Genomic DNA, 25,086 nt, shown 5'->3' on the forward strand with positions numbered 1-25,086 from the left:
CAATGTTTCTTTATTCTCATATATTCCATATGAATCGTCAATTATTTGAAGTTTTTTATTTAGATATACCTCCTCCTATCAGTATATACTGCTCTCGTTTTTGATCTATTTTGGTTAGCCAAAATACATTGACTAGAAAATATATAATATTCCAAGGGGCGGTGGTGGTAAATATTCGAAACAAATAACGGGCATATCAAAGTAAGAAAACACGATTTTTAGATCTTTTAACATCCAATGTTAGCTATATTTAGTATAATACATATATAATATAATGTATGTAATATTTGGAATAAAACACATGTAATAGCGTTAGTCTATCTTGTCATTAGGCATTAGGACGGAGGAACCAAGGCCACATTCAAGATTTTTGTTCGGGCAAAGGGGGTGCAAAAAAACTTTAAAAAGCATAAAATTTTGTTTATATGTAATTTTTACGTTTTTATGAGTTGGAGAAAATTACGGGGTGGGGAGGACTGTTCAAACCCCCCAACCCTTCCCCTGGATATGGCCTTAGGAGGAAGGTTAAATTTTTCAAACCCCCAAAGCACTTTGAAATGTTTATTTTAGCAATTTATATTCCATGTGAAAGATACCTTGAATTTATCTTTGTTTGCTGCTATTAGTTGTAAAAAAAAAAAAAAAAAAAAAAAAAAAAAAAAAAAAAAAAAAAAAAAAAAAAAAAAAAAAAAAAAAAAAACGTATCTTATCTTATAGAAAACCGGCTTAAAATCCGTTTGTGATATTATGATAAGAAGTTTTCATATATTTTTGTCTAAAATGGGTTTTGCTATGTTTAAATCGTCTGAAAAGAATCTTAGTTATGAATCGTATTCATAACTACGTTTGCTTATCTTTGTATTTTTCTGCTCTAGAAAGGGAGAGGTAGCGTAACTATTGGCTGAGCGTATGGCTCATGTGTTTTCAAATAGCTTATGAGATATGCTCGCATTGCTAGTCTATTTACGTTACAGGGCTTTGAATCTCAATTACTGAATACGAAAAGTTTTTGGTGGGTCTTCACTAATATTTCAATGAAATTAGCTTCTTTTCTTTGCCATAATATTTTGGCGTCAGAATAGCACGTGAAACAACAAGAATATGATAGCGAATTACATAATATATCGTAAAAATTAAGAAACAGGCAATCTGTGCTTTTTTTTCATTTACAAATATTCATTACCCGAAGTGTGAAGTTTATAAAAATAAACTCTAAATAGCACAAGTACCCCCTTAAGCCCTAAAATCCATTAATTTTCGTATACCAATTGAGGGGGGAGGGACTATCCCCATTTTTGTGAGACGAACCACTAGGAAAAGGCCTGCATATACAGCATACTATTAAACTTGCAAAACCCCTACGTGAGCAGTGAGGTGAATAACTTCAAAATGTGCCTAAACCGCGTACTTTTCCTGCGAAAACTAATTCGCCAATGCAAAAGCACGCTTCTAATGACACCTCTAATTATTATATAGTTGTTTACATAATTTCTTTTAAAGTTAATATCCAGCAGGGTTTAATCCAGTGGTAGGCAACCTTTCCTGCCAAAGAGCCAAATATTAACGATTAAGAAATTCATGAGAGTCAAATCTGATTAATTTAGTAAGTATTTATTATAATTTTAGACCAACACTAAATTAGGAGTAAACTGAGTAAAACTTCATTTTATACTTAATAAAGATTGTATCTGATGATAAAATAAGATAAATTGAAAAGCGAAAACGGATAGAAAAGAAAACACTATTTTTTAGTTGATCTTTTGATAAAACTAAAAAATCCGGCGTTGAGCATGATCATGCCTCCCCACGTGTTTCAAGGAAGATCGCTTGTTTTCAGCTTTGAAGTTTACATTCATTTTATTTCAGTAATTCCTAATCAACACGTAGGTATTCAAATTTTGTAGCAAATATTTCTTGATATTTAGATCCAACAAATGTCTTTCAAAGTTACTATTGTCAATGCAAAAAGGAAACAACTTCAAATCTGTTACATAATTTATTAGGGAAGTACCCAAGGGCAACGTTCCTAGTCAAGCAAGTTCATAGTGCTGAGATCTTCAGACCAACTCCCCCTCCCTTTTCAAAGACTAATATTTTAATGTTTAGCTTATTACTGCCTATAATAATAATTTCTTTGTGTTTCATTCACCAGTAAGAAGTAAATAATAAAGACCAAAAAGACAAATGTAAACAAAAATCATGCAAACAGACAAATGTCTTTTAGAGTCTTACCAATCATACCTCCACACAAGTGACCACACATCAACATCCAGAGTTTTCTCTATAAGAGCTGGAAAATATATTCTTCCACCAGTGTGACTCATAATTAAAAACGCACTAATTCTAACTCATTGTTAACTTTTAAGACAGTGATAGGATTTATGAAAAATGTGCAAGGGTGCTTAGTTCATTACGCTTTTTATTTGTTTATTGAGACCATGATGAGCACAATTATATATAGATGCAATAAATACAAACTTGCAAGAGTTTGATAGTAATTGCAAAATTCTATTTCGGGTAAGAACAAAATCTGATTTTCAGGAACATACCGGGTGGTAAATATCCTTTTGAAAAAAATCTAAAAATACTTGGGATTTCCCAGAAATATGGGGATAGTCGAAGCCCCGATGGTAGCCAACAGTAATCAGACTTGTTGAAGCACACGAGTATTCCCCATGCCGTGTACCTCACACTCAAGAGCCGACTAATACCCTCAGCGCAACTGGCGAGCTAGCTCGTAGATGTTTTAGCTAAAGCTGATGCGCGCATCAAGACCCACAAGTTGCCGACCATTGCTCTAGTCAGATTCTTTAGCGAAATAAACACAAGCTCAATCCATTATAATCTGGCTAGAAAACTTAGACAAATACACAATTTAGAAAACTCACAAGACACAAGAAACTAGAAGCAGTGAAAAAAAATACACATAGCACAATCACATTTTACCTATAGGGCTTCCAACCCCTTGGTAGCCTTCCTGGGTCAGATACAGCAGTGACTTAATTAGATATATTCCGTTCAATAATTTTGCTGGAAGATATCCCTTTATAATGCGTAAAATCGCCCAAAATACTACACACTCACACACCCTTATTTATTATTATTACAAAAGACATTTGTTGGCAGGAATTTATATTATTTCAAAATTCAGAAAAAAGGAGAAAGAAAAAAAAAGAAAGGAAGGAAGAAAGAGAGAGAGAGAGAGAGAGAGAGAGGGAGAGGGGGGGGAGAGAGAGAGAGAGTGGAATGACAAGATAAATACCTGAGAAACCTTCACCTCAGTCGGCTGAATAAGAGGCGTCCCTTCAGCAATTTGAAGAATTTCTACCCTCTGAAATCGTCTTCTTGACGGATTCTGACTCGTACTCACAGTGGAAGCTGAGCGACTTACTGATGATGAAAGGTCTTCTCCACCTAAAATCAAGAATCTTCTCATTCACCAACAGAAAAAAAAAGAAAAGAAAGAGCAATTTGAAAATTGTCCTACTTTACATAAAGGGTATTGTTTTCTTTCTCAGCCCAAAACAAACCCGTGTTCCGGCTTTCATTAGGATTGGGCCTTCGATAAATCAAACTAAAACCTGACAATTAAAAAATGGCTTGACCAGAATGTTGCTAGGGACAGAGGTGGTAGGAAAAAGGGAAAAGAGGCCTTAACAAACATGATAAACATTGACATTTTAAGGAACATTTTTAAACTGTATGCTTTGCTTCAACTTTGGTAGTAAGCGTAATTTTATATAAGCCAATTCATCGCCCTTTTTGTTTTTTCGAATAATTTTTTTTTACCTATTATTACATACACTGGAACTCTTTAACCTAGCTTCTCTGTTGTTCAGATACTAAAAAGTTCTTAATCTCTATTTCCCAGCTTGGGATTCACGACCCCCAGGGGGGTTGCAATCTCAAAGAGGAGGGTTTGCAGTCGGAAATAAAGATGTTGATGTTTATTATGTAAAAAAAAAAATATTTAGGCATTACAGAATAAATTTTTATAAGATGTAGATATAGAGAGAGAGGAACAGGCGTAGAAAGTGGAAGACGTAGATAAATAAAAATAGAAAAAGGAACAGGCAAGTAACAATGATTGATTACTGAAATAATTATAATTTACAAACGAAAAAGACGTTAATCTCGCTACTGCATTCATTATAATAGATTGATAAGATATAATGATGCATTATAATAAGATTGACTGTTTTTATTATCGATTTTTCAGAATTTCCGATCCAGTTCGAAAAGTTTGGGGTAGTAAATAATTTTGGCACAGATTCCTTTACCGAAAAAAAAAACATTTGTGATCTTAGTCCTCGCCAAAGAGTATAGTCAGCTTATAAGAGCGGAAACTTGCAATAGTATTGACACACACACAAAAAAAACAAACAATACCATCTAGCGTTTTGCGTTTCTTGGAATTTTTTCATTGGCAATATAAAGCAAACTTGTGTAACAACCATAACTGGCAAAAACTACTGGAATAATAAAAAACGTAAAAAAGCACAAGAGAGTTGCAATTCTGAGCTTCGTCTGAAGCAGAGTAAAAGCGACACTTTCAGAACCTTCGATAAGAGTCTTTCCTTTAATTATATATAGCCAAATATCTAATCGAAGAAAGCAAAATAGGTAGCTAAATTTGTATTACAGTTTCTACTGCAATCCTCTCTCAAACGGAGAAAATAATTCCCGCTATGCTGCTGTAACTAAGAAATAATGACGATATTCGTTGCACGCAAAAACTATAAAAGATCTAGTTAAAAAAGAAATTATGATCTTACTGTCTGAAATATTACAAGCAAAAGCACAAGGGAAAAGCTTGAAAATTGCCAAGAAAATACGTAAGCTGGATGCCATTGGTGATTGTCGAAAATGGCGCAAGTTTCCACGCTTACAAGTTGCCCATATTCTTTGGTTCCCACACTATTATTGCGCTAAATCTTCACACCATATATTTAATAACAGCGTTTATATGGGTTCTTTTTATTTTTAGTTACGAAACAAATAATTATTTTCTGGAAGCAAAACTTTTGCCACTGAGAATCGGAGAATATTTGTGAACTTTGAATATTTCGGAAAAGAAGTAACGCTGCCCTGTACCTTGAAAGAAAAGGCTTAAATAAATGGTTACATTGTGATTTCCTTGCTTCTAATTGCTTATTAAAATATTATATCACTTACATGACATCAAAGAGGAATTTAATCATCTTGGCTTTCGTGCTGTCATTTCATCAATATATTTCTAAGTCTAGCAATTTCACTAAAAGAGAGTGATCTACATACACTTATGCTAATATGAAAACAGGAAAAGAGAGATATCCCTGTCGATGCCATCTCAATATTATGCTTGAATTATCAAAGTTGCATTTTAATCTGTTGTTAGAACGCCATCAGTAGAAAAAGAAAACTTAGAAACAAGGGAAAAATTACCCGGTTTCAGAAGTTCTGGTGATAATAAGACAACAGCCGAGTCAGCGGACATCTGTTGTTCAGGTTCTGGCTTAATTTCACTTGTACACAAGGAATCCTGGGATACAATGTTTAGGCCAACACCGGAATCAGCGGATGTTTTCTCTACAGGTACTTCATTTGATTCATCACTGTAAAAAGAAAAGAAAAATAAGATACTACAAATTGCAATCGTAAAGACAAAATACAAGTGAAAAAAAAAAATCTTTCCCGTCGATGTGACTTAAAACGTTCCATTGATGCAAGGTTTTCGGCCGGGGAACTGAAAGTTTCAGGCTTAACTGCTTTATTCCTGTGAAATAAAGAGAATATCAACGATACCTCGAATAGAGGTTCCTTTGTACCTCTCAATGAGAAGTCACTCCGTTGGTAGCATTAGTAGTTGGCATTTCCATTATAAGTAAAGATGCAACAGTAAAATAGCCAAAGGGCAGGATGTTGCACCTTGTAACACCCTTCTTAACTGCTTTATTCTCCTGAAATGAAGAGAATGTCGACGATACCTCGAAAAGAGGTTCCTCTGAATCTCTCATTGAAAGATCAATGTTGATAGGATTAGTAGTTGGCATTTGCATTATTAGTGAAGATGCAACAATAGAATAGCGAAAGGGCAGGGTGTTTTAATTTTTTTTTCTTTTTTTTTGCAGTTGAAGAAGTTGAAAAGAAGTTTTATGACTATGACGCGTTTTATGAAGGATTACAGGTTATCGAAAATTAGGCTTTTGAACACCCATCTGATAGTGAACGAACAGCAGGTCGTTGTCGAATCGGACAATAACAAGTTATAAGAGAGGATTTAAAGAAAAAAGGACAAAGGCACTTTACAAGTCGGTAAGGAGTGATACTTTAAACCAAACTGGAGTGAGAGGGATGCGTGCACAGCTCTGTTGGAATTAGGTTGCTTGTTACTTCAATGAGTTACTAGCAATAGTAGTATATACTGTTAACAAATTCTTAGGTGCTTTTTCTTTTTGATTGGTCGATCCCTTAAACACAGCTTACAAAGTTGTTAATTAAGAACCCTTTAACTTAAGTTCACCAAAATTGACACATGTGAAAGGGGAGAGGGTAGGACCGTAAAGTTGAAATTATGTACGTGCGTGTTCTAGCACATGCCTAAGTACTTCATACACTTTTATAAATAAAAAGAATCATTCGATCTACTAGTTTTGGAGAGTTTGAAGCGCGCTCAGGTTGGGCTGTTCTAGATAAGTGGTTAACGTTTTAGACTTCTAACTTTATGTCCTTCGGGACGGAGAATTCGAGTTGTGGTGTGACTGAAAATTTGGTTTTGAACAAGGGCCAGTGGTGCGATACTGTAAGCTAAAACAGAGCCTACCCAGCTCTGAAGAGTACCTGGAGAAACCCAGAAAAGGTAAGCAGGAAGGGTGTGTAGAAGCATAGAATAGATGCCCCACCTCCATCACACTTTCTGGCTGAAGGGCGAAGAACCAGAGATCAGCACCGCCGATAGGGACTGTAAAGTCCAGTGCCGTATAATTTACTTTTCTTGTAGTTGGGCTTGCCGATAAAATATGTTCACATTGAACTCCTTGATATAAAATTACAATAACGAGCGCCCAGGTGCCGTGCAGGATAATTTGGGTGAATTATAGCTTTCAGCTAGGCTACCATTTGATTACACTAAGACACCAAGAAACAGGAAGTTTTCCCGAGGGGAGGAGGGGCGAGTACTAAAATGAGTTTTGCTTTTAGTAGTATTTCTCATTTACTTCTTTTTGCTACTTTCAAATGTATTCTTGCGTCGACGGAGGGGGGGGGCAGCGCTCGAAGAAGGCATTTTAGCATTATCATGAAAGCCCCACTTCAAGATGTTGAATCGATATCTCAAGAGCTAAAACTACTAACCTATTTGATCTATCTTGCTCGGAAATCAAGCTGGACGATGAGGTTTGAGCCGGGAGGTTTATCAAAGTGACAGTTGACTCTGGCCTCTTTCGACCTTCTCGATTCATGTAACTCTCCGTTGCTTCTGTGATATGTTTCAACCATCTATAAGAGAACAAAACGGCATTAGGACTCGTCTATTTTATTTTGTTGTTGGCAACAATGTTTTCGCCTTGTTAGTTACTTCTGATCATTGATATTTTGTTTCACTGTGCTTTTGTCTTCCAGGTTAATATTTTTGGTGTAGATTCCTAAATTTGTGGTAAATTCAACTGATAGCAGATTCAAGTCTGGCATTCTCTTTAAGATACCCTTTATAAACACTGCAATTGACAGCGTTTTATAATATTTCTGAATCTGTAGGCCTAATTTTATCACATGCACTTGCAGTCAAATCAAGCATATAGCCAGGAGGTTCACCGAGTTCACATCTCTCCTAAAAATATTTTCCTTTTTATCTGAAGTAAATATTTATTCCAAAAAATTTTCTGGTTCGGCATTAAAAAAAACGTCTCATTAGAAGCTATCATCAGCAATTATAATACCTATCATCTCCACCAAAAATGAATTTGACACTTCTCTTCGACATAATCTACACTACAACTGTCAGGAATCCTATATTCATAGCTAGAATTGTCAGGCTTCCTAAATAACACTACAACAGTCACTATAGATATAATGAGAGTTATAGTTATTGTGACAATAACATTCTCACAATATTATAGTACTGTAACTGTAACAAACACTATAACTGTTAGGTTTCCTACATATAGGCTACAATAGCTAGAACTAATGAAAGAATTTCTTGAGGCTATAATATTTCAGACATTAGGATCATAATTTCTTTTTTAACTAGGTCTTATATAGTTGTTGCAAACAACGAATATCGTTATTTTTTTATTGTGCTTATTATTTAGTTATAGCCGCATAGCGGGAATAGTTTTGTCCTTTAGAGAGAGGATTGCAGAACAAAGTATAATATAAATTTTAGCTACATATTTTGCTTTGTTCGATTAGATATTACATATAATCAAAGGAAAGATTCTTATGGAAGGTTCTTAGAGTTTTACTCTGCTTCAGACGAAGCTCAGGCTTGCAATTATCTTTCGCACTTCCAGAATCTTGTAATATGCACATTTACCCCAAGAGCTTGTCAAGTCTCAGCCAAATAAAAGCTGGAAATAAAAACTGGTGTTCCAGATTTGCCTCTCGTATCCCTGGACACCATTCAACCTCTTTTAGGGACAAGAACATGAACATCCCACAATTCTTGCTCTCCGACCACATAGCGGAGATAGTCAGATATGACTGAATTTTGTTTGGTCGCTATCCAACCTCCACAGAGGGAGGAGCCCCTAAATTCCTGTCATTAGAATATCTACAAGAATGTGCTGTCGGATCTCAACCGAACTTGGTGGAAAGTTGGAATGGGTCAATTGTACTGATATTACATTTCTGGGAATAGTACCTCACGGGGCGGGGATCCCGTTCACTCGTAAAGGCTTTTGTTAGGTTTATATCCAGTCACAAGTTTAAGAAAGAATGAATAGAATTTAACTTAAAATTTCTTTCAGAGCATGGTTGCCGAATTTTTATAGCACTAATATACATATATATATATATATATATATATATATATATATATATATATATATATATATATATATATATATATATATATATATATATATATATATATCAGATCGAAAGAATTTCAACTTCACGTCAAACATAGCCTAAACAAATACATAAAAAAAGATGAGTCAAGACACTTCGATCACTGAATCATCACACCTTTCCCACACGGCCTCTCAGATCCAGGGCAGATATAAGTAACTCTGGTTCGTGTCATATTCAGTATACAATTTTACTGGTAATACAACTAATCGTTGTTAATTCCTAAATCCCAAGGGAATTTATACTCAAATAATTAGCTGTTAAATAATCCAAGTTCCGATTTTGAAACTATTTTCAATAAAAATCCATAGGGAAATCAAATAACTACATAATCCAAGTTCAAGGGTGATTATGAGAAGTCCATAGGGAATCACAATTGAATCTTATTGTATAATGGGATTATATCAAATAGAGGTGTTTACAGTATAAACTCTCAATCAAGACTGGAAAATCGTCTAAGCGTTACAAAACCAGTTATCAAAACCCACCCAGTTATTCACGTATCTTAATAACAGGGTGGGGAAGGGGGCTGAATTCGTCTAAGTGAGACATCTACCAGAATAAATTGTTAAATTTTTGTAGTTGTATAGGATGTATGGCTTTGCGGTCCTAATACAACTCAATCTTTGAAGAGGGAGGGGTGCTTTTGTCGTCTGAGCGACAAAACGAGATCCACAAACATCCACGAGAAGAAATTGTTCAATTTCCACTAAACTTAATGAGATATTACAACTAATGTCCTAAGCAGCGTGTGTTTTTGAGCGTCCAGAACCCATTTTATAACATATCTGTTTATAAGCAGATTTACCAGAAAGAGAAGTCCAATCACAGCCAAAGTAAGAGCTAGCCTCATTTATTTATTACTTTTATATGGTTTGCAACTAATCCAACTTCTGTGTAAGGAGGAGGGGAAGGGACTCAAATTCTCTTTTCATCAGTCTAATAACAAAACGGTTTTTGATTTCGGGCCCACGAAATTCTTTCAATATAACCTGGTCAACAGCTATGGCTATGGTGTCGGGTGGCCGTGCTCCATACATAAGATTCATAGGATCTCTGTGGATGATATGGCAAATTATCCCGGTCTACTTATAAGCACCCATGGCATGATTTAGCCAATTTAGAGCGTCCTAGGCCCAGGCATTTTTGTCGCTCCATTTTAGCAAGATTTTCAGGGATAGTGGAATTACTGAACAGATCGCAACTGATGGGCCAAAAGTCCTGAAAGAGAGGTGATACCGGACCCTCAGCTGCCATTCTTGGGAGGCATGTGACGGTTAATGCCTGTGTAGCATTAATTCACTTTTCTGTGAATATGCAGAGCGGCGGAGTGAACCTGGCACTTGACGATAAAATCACATCAGCCAAGTTTTGTTAAGAAAAAAACCACTTAGTGATCTATTGCGCCCATAGACCCGGGCCGACGGGGCATATTGACAAATCCAGGCCTTTAAGTACATGCGCACCCACATTGGCCTCACTCGTTTACTTTGTCTTTCTTTTGTTTTGTGAAGTGTTTGTTTTGTTTCTTTTATACTCCGGTTTATACTCCTTGTTTTCTTAATCACATATATAATTACGTAAACGAACCACAAAAATAGCATTATTATTGCCAATAATGTTTTGAATAAAAACTTTCCGTTTTGTAACCTTTTTCAGGTACTTCCCAATTCTTAAGTAAGACTAAATATATTGATGCCTTTGTTATTAATAAGCTGAATTGTTGATAATAATGATGATAGCAAAAGAGCCGCTTAAGGCTTATGTTCAGTTTTATAAAAACCATATAGAGAAAAGTTGAACTATGTGACTGAATACTATTGATTTATCCATAGGTTTAAAGAGAAAAAGAATAAACCAAATTAATACAGACTTTAGCATGTTCAATAGCTCACTTCGTTGCAAACACAAAGAGAAGATTATAAGGAACTGATCTGTTTGTTAGCAACGTCGAAAGTTTGAATTTGGCGGTCAGCCCATTCAAAGGCTAAAAGTCATAAAAAATGCATACTTTTCCTAATCATCTTAAAGCAAATGCTGAGAAATACCAGGCTGCCTCAATTTATTCAGATATGATAGCTGGGCTAACACCAAATTGATTCATGTTTTGCCAGAGACCAATTGAACGACGGCGTCAGGAAAATATATCAGGAGATTAGTATCTCTTCAAAAAAAGAAAAGAAAAAAAGATGCCTCTAATGACAAAAACGTATCCCTAAATTTTAACTCCGCCTTCCCCAAAAATGAACTGGTTACTTTGAGAACTATGCTCGAGACGAGCATAGTCAGTGATACCAGGGAGGGGGCAACTGTGCTCACACAGCTCCAGAATAGAAAAAAACTTGATAATTTAGGAGTCTAGTCAAAAGAAGTCATGCTTTCCCCCTAGCCACTCATTAGAGTGGCAAAACATACCTCGCACGGATCTTTAGGACCTTGAGCCAATACTTTACGAAATCTCTTCACATTAAGAACTCCTGTCGCATGCGTCGCAAAAATGACACGTCAGATTAGGAAGTTTTTTTTTTTTTTAGAACGGATCCTGGCTCTCGAAATACCTTAAAATAATTAGCACACCTTAGAGGCATTCGTTGCCTCAAAAAAAAGAACATACTCAAAGTAATTGGCATACGTTAAGGTATACCTTAATATAAAATAAATCATTCTCAAAATAATCTACCCTTACCTAATTATGATAGTAAGCTTCGAAGTACGGATCCATTTAGTACTCGGGAATAAGCATATGCACTGTTTCTTTTTTTTTAGAAAAACAGAAATGGAAAAAACAGAAACGGAAAAAACAGAAAAAAAAAAAAAAACAACAAAGAAACAGAAACAGGTCTGTCAAAGCAACTGACCTGTTTCTACAATCTATTCTGTTTTTTTTTTTCTTAGAAAAACAGAAAACAGCTGTTTTTATAAAAAACAGCTTTTTTAACATCTTTTTTATCTTCGTCTTTTTTAAGATGTTGCACCCTGTCATCTATACTGGGCGAGTTATATGCTGTATATTCGTAATTCCCAAGCTTGCATAAAGACACCACCTTGAAACCATCCCAAGTCCACTAATCCATCTCATCTTTAATCAACTACATGCGCATATAATACGGCCCCAACTGCACAAGCGATTCTAAAACCTATTAGAAGAGCAGGGCATAGCGCGATTTCATTCTTGTCACCTCAAGATGTTGAACACACGTGTTATCTCAGCTTTCGGTGATAAGATTTCCTGGAAACATCGCATGTCAAATTTATTTTCTCGGTGAAACAATTCAAGAAATACTACGACAGCCCGTACCATTGCGTTATCTCGACTTCTGGTAATGGGTAAATTTGAATGTCAAATCTTTAACCAAATCATAGACGGCGTTATTGGCAACTTCAAGTAAAGACTGCGACATGTTTTCTTTTTCAGCGACACATTTTTTAGCTTCTAAGCAGTTTTTCCATTGATTTTGAGGAATTTATGCCTTGAGCTGGAAACGAACGTGATACCCAACATTCCCTATAGTAGAAGAACGACACGTTAGTCAACTCAGCCAACAAGGGGTTAATGATATTATGTTCTTCGAAATACATTCTAGGCAATCAATGTATTATTTCTGGGCGCTAGCCAACTGGTTTCAAGCGTCGCTATATCGTGACAAGTTAATTGCGCAATCAATTTCTCAATTAGAGTTGGATATATGGTAAATACTATCTGTCATTTGTTTCCGGCCGCCTTTTTTGGATTCATTCCGAGAACATGCGAGAGCCACAGTGATTTGAGATGCTTGCTCGACAGGCATATTCTTTTGATGGCCAATGAAACTTGTTTTGACCTCCAAAAATTGTAATGACTACAACCGGCCATGCATCCTTTTTGTAATGTAAGTGTCCTGAAGACACCAGTTTTCCATTACCGGGGCTTGCGCATTAGAAATACATTCTTGACAATCAATGTATTGTTCGGCAGCGCTAGCTAACTGGTGTTAAGCGTCACTATATCGTAACAAGTTAATTGCGCAATCGATTTCTCAATTGCAGTTGGATGAAATGGTGATTTGTGAGCAAAATGCTATCAGTGATTTGTTTCCGGGCACCTTTTTTGGAATCATTCCGAGCGTATGCATATCAGTGATTTGATATGCTTGCTCGACAGGCATATTCTTTTGATGGTCAATGAAAGCGTGTCAGCGTCAACCGTGCATGCGCAACCCTGGACTTATAATTTTTTTTTGGAGGGGGGGAGGGGAGGGAATCTGATTTTTTGAGAACTCATTGATTTTCATTGATTTTTGAAATTTTTATCTGGTGTAGGAATCGAAGGTGAGACCCTAGATTTACTGGTAAAAGAAGGAGACCTTAGTCAACTGAGCCAACAAGTCATTGATGATACTACGTTCTTGGAAAAAATTTCTTAAACCATATTGGCCTGTCATAATATAAAGGAAGAAAACGATCAATAGTATATTCAAGGAAAATGCCAAAGAAACAAGAGCTAAGAGCTCATATGGCACTTGTGACGAGGCCAGAAGAGCCAAGAGCTCATATGTTATGAGATCTAACACAATTCTAAGAATCAATAGATTGACTTAAAAGGAAAATCAGAGGCTTAATGCCGGTCGGGATTCAAAATAAGAGCTCTGAGTCACGATATCCTTCTAAACATCAAAAATTCATTAACATCCGATCACCTATTTGCATGTTATAAAAACGTCATTTTTTCCAATTTTCCTCTCCCTTCAGCCCCCTAGATGGTCGAATAAGGGAAAACGACTTTATCAAGTCAATTTATGCATTTCTCTGACACGCCTACCAATTTTAATCGTCCTACCACGTCCAGAAGCACCAAACTCTCCAAAGCACTGAACCCCACCCCCTAGATCCCCCAAAGAGAGCGAATCCAGTACGATTGCGTCAATCACGTATCTACGACATTTGCTTATTCTACCCACCAAGCTTCATCCCGATTCCTCCACTCTAAGCGTTTTCCAAGATTTCCGATTTCCCCCTCCAACTCCCCCCAATGTCAACAGATCTGGTCGGGATTAGAAATAAGAGCTCTGAGGCATGAGTTCCTTCTATATATCAAATTTCATTAAGATCTAGTCACCCGTTCTTAAGTTGAATATACCTCGATTTTTCTAATTTTTCAAAATTAACACTTCCCAGCTCCCCCAAAGAGAACGGATCCGTTCCAATTATATCAATCATGTATCTAGAACTTGTGCTTATTCTTCCCTTGTGTGCTTATGTGCTTAAATGAGGAAACAATAGGCCCATGTGGATTACCGGGGTTATGAATTTTAAGAAGACCATAAAACGAAGAGATGTGCAACCACGTAGGTAAAAAATTTCGCACAATTAATCTGTGATCTTTTCCTTTCAGATAAGAAAGCTCTTTTCTGACTTCCTGGACAAATTTTTCTTTGGGATCGGTAGCTAATTGTTCATATGTGTTAGAATCACTAAAAATTTCACAGACCTTTTTTGTCGTAATCATCTGAGTCCGATACAACAACAGCATTGTCTTTATTTGCTTTAGTAATAATCCAGGAATGAGCTTTATTTAGTGAGCGTAAAATTAAGTGTTCTGTTTTACTAGAATTTTCTGATTTTGGATGGTAAGCAGAATATGAATCCAATAAAGTTTCAACAAAATGTGCTCTGACCTCAGCAATCTCTCCAACTTCCGCAATAGTCATGAAATGCCCCTTCTATGTTCGCAATAATTTCACTATTAGGTATTTTTGAGGGGGCTATTCAAAATTTCAATCCTTTCGACAAAACTTGACTTGGCTCTGTTGTAAGGGGTTTGGAGCTGAAATTTATCACAACAGGACCAGAAGACATTTTTGTGAAGAAGGTGGATTATTAGTGAAGTTTTTTTAATTTTAAACGGTGGAGGTTCTCACAAAGTCTTTGTCTAGAAATGCTAAAATCATGCTGAAAAGAATTTTAAGCAATAGCCTTAATTTTGATGAAAATCAGCATAAAAAAGCGTGCATAACATTTTTAATACCAATATTTAGCTCCGCTTTGAAAAGAGATTCCGATGATTTAAGAATAAAATGAGCCTTATATCGGCTTTCTCAAAAAAGCGATACTTTAATAATCCATGCAATAAGCTATGAATCACCTTCCCAATCACATAATCAAACACATCACAAACCCTAGGTCTCAAAGGGTGTCTGCAAGGAATGCATTTATTAAAATCAGAAATCAGATGACATAGTTCTCCAACTTATTTAATTGCTGGTTCGTTTTATTTTGAGTGAATGAATTTTTTTCTTTTATTTCTCAGTTGTTCGCTAGTATCCGTCGATGGTAGTTCTAATTTTTTGATTTTGTGCAAGTCACGGATTTTGGCAAATGACTCGCTTTATGACTGTTAGGTATCTGGTTTTAATCCTTACAATTTTTGCCTTTTATTGAATGTTATTTATCTCTTAATTTTGGGGCTTTTCATTGGGTTTTTGCTGGGGCTTTTTTCACACTGACTTTTCGCGCTTTTTTTCTTCGGCATTTTCCTTGGATATACTATTTTGTTCGCGCTGAATAAGAGGACCGGTTTTCTCTCGAAATATTCGCTTTGTGTTTTTAGTATTTTCGTTTGGCTTCATTTTTGATGGTTTTTTTTCTTTATATTATGGCAGGCCAATGTGAATTAAGAAATTATTTCTAAGAGTATAATATCATAAATGACTTGTTGGCTTATTCAACTAACGTGTCCTCATTTTAACACAGAAATATCGGTTCTCGCGTTCGATTCCTACACCAGATATAAACTCCATAAAATCAATGGATAAACTGCTTAGAAGATAATAAATGTGTCGTTAGAAAAAAGCGTGTTGACATCTGTACTTGTAGATAACAATATCGGCATCTATGACTTTGGTTAAATATTTGGCAGTCATATATATACATCATCGGAAGCTGAGGTAACATAATAGTACGGGCTGTCGTAGCATTTGTTGTATTGTTTCAACGAAAAAATAAACTACGCATGTAATATCTCCAGGAAATATTCTTATCGCCGGAAGCCGATATAAAGCTATGTGTATTGCAGGAATGGGAGGAGAAATAACTCCTGGCAAGCGCTGTTTCCAAGAAATTTTCTAATTACCGGAAGTTGAGATAACGCTATGTGCGTTGTAGGAATGATAGAGGTTACACGCGCTTGTATGGTGGCAGTACTGTGCAACTGTATTCATAGCATTGTTTTATCGACAACATGAATAATGACACAATACCAGAAGTTCGATAGACCAGGGTCTTGGGATTGGTAACTCCAAATGGTGGGGGTACGGTGCGCTTGTATGGTGGGAGTACTGTGCGCTTGTATTCATAGCATTGTTTAATCGACAACATGAACGATTACGCAATACCAGATGCTCAGACAGACCAGGTGCGTGGGATTGATAACTCCAAATGATAGGGGTACTGTGTGCTTGTATGGTGGGAGTACTCTCCGCTTGTATGGTGGGGGATTATGCGCTTATATTCCTTGAAGCGATACTACTCATTTAGATGATATCCCATTGCAAGAAATTACCTAACGGCAGGAGTGAATGGGGACCCTTACCTACAAATTTTAGAATATGTACGGGCCCTAGTAAGGCAAAACTAAGAAAACAAGCTTTGTCTTTCTTTCAACCAAGATTGGTTGCAATCCAACGATCTATCTATGGCCTAATGTTAATAATTTTGGAATCTTCTCCTTTAGGAAGAGATTGTACTTATGACAAGGGACTAGGATCACCCTTCCTCCTTCCCTATAGAAGTTTAGCCGTTGAAAAGGCTGGAGCATCAAGTTTATATCAACTTCATAATAAGATTGGTTGAACTTATGACAATTACTCCTAGTTTTCAACATGACTAATTTATGTCCGGTTTGCTGTTAGACGACCTGATGAAAACGGTTAACACCCACCCCCCGTCATCCCTCGCTGAGTTCAAGTAAGTTTCTGATCTCCGAAAAAATTATTAGCACACTAATGCTTACATCCTACCAGTATAGTCAAGATAAGACAACTACCTCTTGTAGATGTCCCAAAGAAGACAATTTAGTTGGCCCCCTCTCCTTGATGCCAGGATCCATTGAAAAGCTCCATTTTGAATTGGCATCCCAAAGGCGCAATAAAGACAATAGATTTTTTTCGTATCAAGTTTGGTTGACATCTTCCTTCATTACTGGCCATCCTCAGAGGCTCTATTGCTTTGGTCACTTGTTCGCCAGTGAGTCCAAACAAATGTTTAGTCCCCTGTTTTGCATAAAAGTTCATGTGTATTGTCCACTATGATTCAAATCAAAAATCTCGATCCTCTTTTAGTTCTATCACTATCTACCTTGAGTTATACGAAAAATGACATCATTTAAATAAAATCGTCAAAAAGGCCTGTGCCAGCTTTGCCTCTCACTCAGGATTATCTGTGTTGACCTTTTTTCTACAATTTGCCATGGATTGATGGCAACTGGATTTTAATGATCATGACTAATATTATACATACTTTTATTGTTGAGTTTTTGAATAAATTTAACTGTCTATCTATCTATCTATCTGCCAGCCCCTAAGCATATGTGTGTGGTATATGTGGAGGGATAAGATTCCAAAACTTCTGCTTACTCCCCACCTACGATTCGGACGACAGCTAGACTTTTCTCAGTCTACTTATAGGTCAAGTCTTCTGTGCAAACAAAACATGAATTTGTGTTTTGCAGATCGACTTTTCCATGATCATTTCGTAGAAATATAGAAGAGATATAGAATATTCTATCTCAGGGCCCCGAGAAACCTGAGATTTCGTTTCTTGCTTATTCTGTTTAGTAGAGCAGACAGGAATTATTTCAATTTTTTCCCAGAGAATTACTGGAAATTTTGCAACTTGTTACTCTCCATTTCAAGATTCCCCCTCCAAAAAAAGAAAACGATTAGTCAAAGTTACAGTTTGAACGGCTACAGTCTGGAAAAAAAATATTTTTCCAGCAAGGGATAATAATGAGGAGGTTTACGGACCATTCAGGAAAAAAAGATGTAATTTTTTTTTCAGCCATCAACCCCCACTCCTCCTAGCGGTCAGCCAAGGGCGCAACAGCGTAAATAGCTTCATTGTTCAGAGGAGGCTCGAGTAGGACGTCCACATTCATTAGCTTAGCCTTTTTAGACCTGTATATACTTTCATTCTTTCTTCGTTTTTTTTTTTCTTAGAACAGTCACCTAAGACGTTGGATGCCATTTTTAAGGTCCATAAATTTAAGGTCCAAAAATGTTTGTGCAGGGTGAGTCGCAACCCACAAAGCGGGCAGTTTGTTGCAAGAACGCACTTACAATGGCTTTCAGCCTTTGAAGCACATTTTTGCATGGCAAACAGGTCTTTCGCTTGTATAAATATTCATGAAAAAAAATCTTTTCTTATTTTGAAAAGGCAAATAAAACATAAGTTAAGGCACACAGCTTTTAATGAAACCAATCCAAACTTCCAATAGGCAAAACGATCAAATAGTAGAAAGGATCTGCCTCCCCATCAGCCCCCACAAATCACATTAGGATAGTTCTCACCGAACCTTAAATGTCATAAGACAGAGAGAGATAATAAAACAGCAGATAAAACAGGCCTGAATCCAATAGTGAATTATGTCCTGTTTGTATCCCTTCGAATCTCTTTTTGTATTGATCCTTTTGCAATAGCCTTATGAGGTAACTAAGTCAAGAACCGATCAGATCATTGATTAAACGAAGAGTATGAGGACTAGAAGAAGGACCACATGAATAAATTTGGGTACTTGTGTATTACTCAGTACGCACTCTAGAAGTGTACTTGTGTATTAGTTAGGTTTAAAAAAGGACCTAGTGTTACACTTCCAATAAATGTACCTTCTCGTATGAATATAGTTGTATTGCGTCCATTGACGCACTGATTTGTTTTGAACAAGAACCGCTTATCCTAAAAAAAATATAATTGCCTCTTTTTCAGTCCTTAGCAAATCCCAAATCTGAATTTGAATGTCCCTGGTCAGACACTTTTTTCTATCACTATACGTTGCAAACTTGTGCACAAAAATCACTAAATTATTGAAGAGAAACAGTAGAATTAACCAGTAAATCACTAAAATCTTGTGATTTTTTGTCACCTGGTGGCAACCCTGATCGGAACGTAGGACGCAAATATATGAACCGGTGGATCCAGGGGGCCATGAGCCCCTTCCCAAGATTTTTCTGGCTTCCTCTGTCTCTGTTTTTTTCTTCTTTTTTTCTCTCTCTTTTAGAATGGATGTGTCAATTTGGTCAATGATCGGCACATTTGCCACATTGCCCCCCCCCAAATTTTGCTCATTGGCACCCTTTTCCCATTGCCCTCCCCCTTAAAGATTTTGCTCTAGATCCACCCCTGAATATATGTGACCCTAAAAAAGATAGCTAGCTTTACTTAGTATTTCAAGATCGTGGGCTAAAATATAATTTAAGAACATGAGAAGAAGAAAGCAAGAATGTAACTATTATACTGATCACCAACAAATACTTTTAGGTAGAAAGAGGAGTCCCCTTTTTCTTAAATAGGAGCTATATCTGGTCTTTGAGAAGCCATAAACATTTTTGGCATTTTAATAACTTGTCCCAACTCTTCAGAAGATTCCGTATTCTCAAAAGTTGTATTGACGTTCTATTCTTTAAGGCTGTGTTTAGAAGCTTAATCCCAAAACAGAATGAAGGCCAAATCCTGGTATAAAAAAGCCATGTACGAGAGAAAATAAACAAAAAACAGTGACCACTTACAAGGCTTCCAGGATTTTTGTTCGAAGAGTGGGCGGAGGAGGGGGGGGCAAAAGAAACATAAAAAAGGGCATCAAGAATATTTGTATTCATTTTTGCCATTTTTTACAAGTAGGATAAAAATTTGGGGGGGGGGAGACTCAATTCCCGATTATGTTGCTTAGAAAAACCATGATGGCCATAATTAGCGAATCTGATTATTCGTCCCATCACGATGAATTATATCTGACCCTAGTTAAACATAGCATTCCGAAACCGAAGGTTAAAGACATAAGGACGCAAGAATAAAAAAGGGACATACCTTTGAAATCGCTCACCCACCGATATTTTCTTGGACGAGAGAGGAGTGAGGGAGCCTCTCCTTTCCTGGATGGGAACTATATCCGGTCTTTGAGGAGCCGTAAAAGTTTTCCTTCTAAACAAAGCTCTAGTCTTATCCATTTCAGTTGAGGCAAAGACACTAACTAGACACTAATCAGTCAAGCCAACATACCAGTTAGTAATTGGAAACCATGTAATAAATATCACAGAAACTAACAAATCCTATGAATTTTATCAACCCAAAAACAGGATAGTCAACAACTGGGATTGAAAAAATTAGAAAACCAACGCATTAATAAGAACAAAGAGATTGTGAGATTAGAGACTTATTAATGCGGCGGCAGGGTTTAAACTAGACAAGCGGACAGAAAATAAATGGCTTGAATTTAGCATGCAGATTGAAAAGAGGAAAGTAAATAAGGAAAAACACGGTATTTTCCTTATGAGTAAGTGAATAAAAACTGTCAATCAAATCTTCTATCATTTATGATGAGTTAACTCGAAAGTGGTATTTATCATATGAATAGACAAGTAGAAAAGCTTGCCCATTGGCCAAATTCCGACTTATCCAAGTCCCGAAATGTAACCAAAACTAAAACTTGAAAAATATACGGCATTATTAGCTGCATATTCAGATCAATTTAATAGTGTCATAATTATATTATTACTAGCTGTTGGGGTGGCGCTTCGCGCCACCCCAACACCTAGTTGGTGGGGGCGCTTCGCGCCCCCCCAAGCCCCCCGCGCGCGTAAGTCGTTACGCGCCATAATAGTTACGCGCCATTGTAGTTGTGTCCCTATGTCCCACCTGTGAATATAGATAGATATATATAGATAGATATAGATATATATATATATATATATTTTTACCTTTTTTAGTTTTTTTTAGTTTTTTAGATGAAATTTTTTTTTAGTTTTTTCCTTTTTTTCTTTTTAGTTTTTTATTGGTTTTACCTTTATGTTAGCTTATTTTTCAGTTTTTTCCTTTTTTTTTTAGTTTTTTTTTTATTTTTTATTTTTTTTAGTTTTTTACCTTTTTTTAGTTTTTTTAGTTTTTTTAGTTTTTTAGCTTTTTTACTTTTTTTATTAGTTTTTAGTTTTTTTGTAGTTTTTGCCTTTTTTTAGTTTTTTCAGACAACTTATTTTTATATATATAGATAGTTTTTTTTTTTTACTTATGTCCTGGTCGTCATTTATACTCCCTGTGTCCCGGTGCTTTGTTGATTGCTAATCGAACATTCCTTTTGTCCTGGTCGCTTTCTCTTTGAGTTTCGTCATTTATTTTTTTCTTTTTTAGTTCTTTTAGTTTTTACCTTTTTTAGTTTTTTAGATGAAAATTTTTTTTAGTTTTTTCCTTTTTTTCTTTTTAGTTTTTTATTGGTTTTTACCTTTATTTTAGCTTATTTTTCAGTTTTTTCCTTTTTTTTAGTTTTTTTTTATTTTTTATTTTTTTTTAGTTTTTTACCTTTTTTTAGTTTTTTTAGTTTTTTAGCTTTTTTACTTTTTTTATTAGTTTTTAGTTTTTTTTGTAGTTTTTAACTTTTTTTAGTTTTTTCAGTTTTTTTTTTAGTTTTTTATTGGTTTTTACCTTTATTTTAGCTTATTTTTCAGTTTTTTCCATTTTTTTAGTTTTTTTTTAGTTTTTAGTTTTTTTAGTTTTTTACCTTTTTTTAGTTTTTTAGCTTTTTTATTTTTTTATTAGTTTTTAGTTTTTTTTGTAGTTTTTGCCTTTTTTTAGTTTTTTTAGTTTTCTAGCTTTTTTATTAGTTTTTAGTTTTTTTTGTAGTTTTTGCCTTTTTTTAGTTTTTTTAGTTTTTTAGCTTTTTTATTTTTTTTATTAGTTTTTAGTTTTTTTTGTAGTTTTTGCCTTTTTTTAGTTTTTTCAGTTTTGACGTCACCTGATCCAGTTTTTTCAGGTGACGTCACCTGATCCATCCACAGACAGACAGACAACTTATTTATAGTTTTTTTTTTTCTTATGTCCTGGTCGTCATTTATACTCCCTGTGTCCCGGTGCTTTGTTGATTGCTAATCGAACATTCCTTTTGTCCTGTTCGCTTTCTCTTTGAGTGTCGTCATTTATTTTTTTCTTTTTTAGTTCTTTTAGTTTTTACCTTTTTTAGTTTTTTTTAGTTTTTTAGATGAAAATTTTTTTTAGTTTTTTCCTTTTTTTCTTTTTAGTTTTTTATTGGTTTTTACCTTTATTTTAGCTTATTTTTCAGTTTTTTCCTTTTTTTTATTTTTTTTTATTTTTTATTTATTTTAGTTTTTTACCTTTTTTTAGTTTTTTTAGTTTTTTAGCTTTTTTACTTTTTTTATTAGTTTTTAGTTTTTTTTGTAGTTTTTGCCTTTTTTTAGTTTTTTCAGTTGTTTTTTTTAGTTTTTTATTGGTTTTTACCTTTATTTTAGCTTATTTTTCAGTTTTTTCCTTTTTTTTTTAGTTTTTTTTTAGTTTTTAGTTTTTTTAGTTTTTTACCTTTTTTTAGTTTTTTTTAGTTTTTTTAGTTTTTTAGCTTTTTTATTTTTTTTTATTAGTTTTTAGTTTTTTTTGTAGTTTTTGCCTTTTTTTAGTTTTTTTTAGTTTTTTTAGCTTTTTTATTAGTTTTTAGTTTTTTTTGTAGTTTTTGCCTTTTTTTAGTTTTTTTTAGTTTTTTAGCTTTTTAGATGAAAATTTTTTTTAGTTTTTTCCTTTTTTTCTTTTTAGTTTTTTATTGGTTTTTACCTTTATTTTAGCTTATTTTTCAGTTTTTTCCTTTTTTTTAGTTTTTTTTTTATTTTTTATTTTTTTTTAGTTTTTTACCTTTTTTAGTTTTTTTAGTTTTTTTAGTTTTTTAGCTTTTTTACTTTTTTTATTAGTTTTTAGTTTTTTTTGTAGTTTTTGCCTTTTTTTAGTTTTTTCAGTTTTTTTTTAGTTTTTTATTGGTTTTTACCTTTATTTTAGCTTATTTTTCAGTTTTTTCCTTTTTTTTAGTTTTTTTTTAGTTTTTTTAGTTTTTTACCTTTTTTTAGTTTTTTTAGTTTTTTAGCTTTTTTATTTTTTTTATTAGTTTTTAGTTTTTTTTGTAGTTTTTGCCTTTTTTTAGTTTTTTTAGTTTTTTAGCTTTTTTATTAGTTTTTAGTTTTTTTTGTAGTTTTTGCCTTTTTTTAGTTTTTTTAGTTTTTTAGCTTTTTTATTTTTTTTATTAGTTTTTAGTTTGTTTTTGTAGTTTTTGCCTTTTTTTAGTTTTTTCAGTTTTGACGTCACCTGATCCAGTTTTTTCAGGTGACGTCACCTGATCCATCCACAGACAGACAGACAACTTATTTATAGTTTTTTTTTTTTTACTTATGTCCTGGTCGTCATTTATACTCCCTGTGTCCCGGTGCTTTGTTGATTGCTAATCGAACATTCCTTTTGTCCTGGTCGCTTTCTCTTTGAGTTTCGTCATTTATTTTTTTCTTTTTTAGTTCTTTTAGTTTTTACCTTTTTTAGTTTTTTTTAGTTTTTTAGATGAAATTTTTTTTTAGTTTTTTCCTTTTTTTCTTTTTAGTTTTTTATTGGTTTTTACCTTTATTTTAGCTTATTTTTCAGTTTTTTCCTTTTTTTTATTTTTTATTTATTTTAGTTTTTTACCTTTTTTTAGTTTTTTTTAGTTTTTTAGCTTTTTTACTTTTTTTATTAGTTTTTAGTTTTTTTTTGTAGTTTTTGCCTTTTTTTAGTTTTTTCAGTTTTTTTTTAGTTTTTATTGGTTTTTACCTTTATTTTAGCTTATTTTTCAGTTTTTTCCTTTTTTTTAGTTTTTTTTAGTTTTTTTTAGTTTTTAGTTTTTTTAGTTTTTTACCTTTTTTTAGTTTTTTTTAGTTTTTTTAGTTTTTTAGCTTTTTTATTTTTTTTTATTAGTTTTTAGTTTTTTTTGTAGTTTTTGCCTTTTTTTAGTTTTTTTAGTTTTTTAGCTTTTTTATTAGTTTTTAGTTTTTTTTGTAGTTTTTGCCTTTTTTTAGTTTTTTCAGTTTTGACGTCACCTGATCCAGTTTTTTCAGGTGACGTCACCTGATCCACACATCCACAGACAGACAGACAACTTATTTTTATATATATAGATAGATATCGTAACCCTAAGGTGGCTGGAGTTATTAGTTTCTATGACCATTTTTTAAGAAAAATATTATAGACGTTAAGAGTAAGTAAAGGTACCATTCCTATTATCATTCCATCTTGTCATATCACATGCTAGGCCTCAAGAATAATTAACCCAATATAAATAAGGGAGGGATATAGTAGGCTAACTAGTAAAGTGAGAAAAAAAGCAAAAACAAACAAACAGTAAGATCACCTATTCTACACTAACTAGCATAAATCTTGGAATGGTTCTTGTTCCATCTTGTTCGGAACACTGCCACCATACAACGCATCATTACACCACGCATAGCAAACTTCGCACCACGCTTGGCACACCCAACCTAATGTTCACATTATTTGAAATGGGTAATCCGCCAGATCCACCGCAGGTGTCGCCAAGCTGTTTGCTTCTGACTCTGGTCATACTTTCGGTTAAACCTCCTAAGCGCCTAACACTGCATCCCCTAAGAACAAGATTTTCGAATAACATTCCTTGAATTTTTTTTTTGTAGAATTACCTTTTTCTGAGCAATGTTACCTATGCATCAGATATGCACAAAGGGAATGGCTCCCTAATAACTGATATTTTCCTATATTCGAAATTATATTTTTATATATGACATGAGATAGCATTTATACTTACGATAATTTGAGATAAGATAATACACATAAATAATACGGAAAAATACGGCGGTAAAACCACCTAAGAAGCACTTACTTTCGAAAGGTGAAGGCAAAACTCCAATCTAACATATACTTATTTTACTCTTTTTGCTTTGTGAAATATGTGCTAAATTTCAAGGTAAAATAAAAGACAAACATTCTGGAACCGATCGACCAATCAACAACTCAAAGAGTGAAAAA

General features: G+C 34.3%; 1 protein-coding gene across 11 annotated transcripts in view; it reads right to left on the minus strand.

Moving 5' to 3' along the window:
* Positions 1-25,086, minus strand: part of LOC136029437 (rho guanine nucleotide exchange factor 11-like) — a 349,966-nt gene that overhangs the window by 12,320 nt on the left and 312,560 nt on the right. For 9 of the 11 annotated variants that reach the window (XM_065707834.1, XM_065707833.1, XM_065707831.1 and 6 more), the window contains 3 exons: positions 7,333-7,476; positions 5,425-5,594; positions 3,263-3,414 (listed from right to left, as the gene is read on the minus strand). In XM_065707834.1, coding sequence (XP_065563906.1) covers positions 3,263-3,414; positions 5,425-5,594; positions 7,333-7,476 — 466 coding nt within the window. The remainder of the gene's footprint in view (positions 1-3,262; positions 3,415-5,424; positions 5,595-7,332; positions 7,477-25,086) is intronic. The other 2 variants (XM_065707830.1, XM_065707826.1) reach the window with 1 other exon arrangement.

Source organism: Artemia franciscana, chromosome 7 (assembly GCF_032884065.1).
Source record: "Artemia franciscana chromosome 7, ASM3288406v1, whole genome shotgun sequence".
Lineage (NCBI taxonomy): Eukaryota > Metazoa > Arthropoda > Branchiopoda > Anostraca > Artemiidae > Artemia > Artemia franciscana.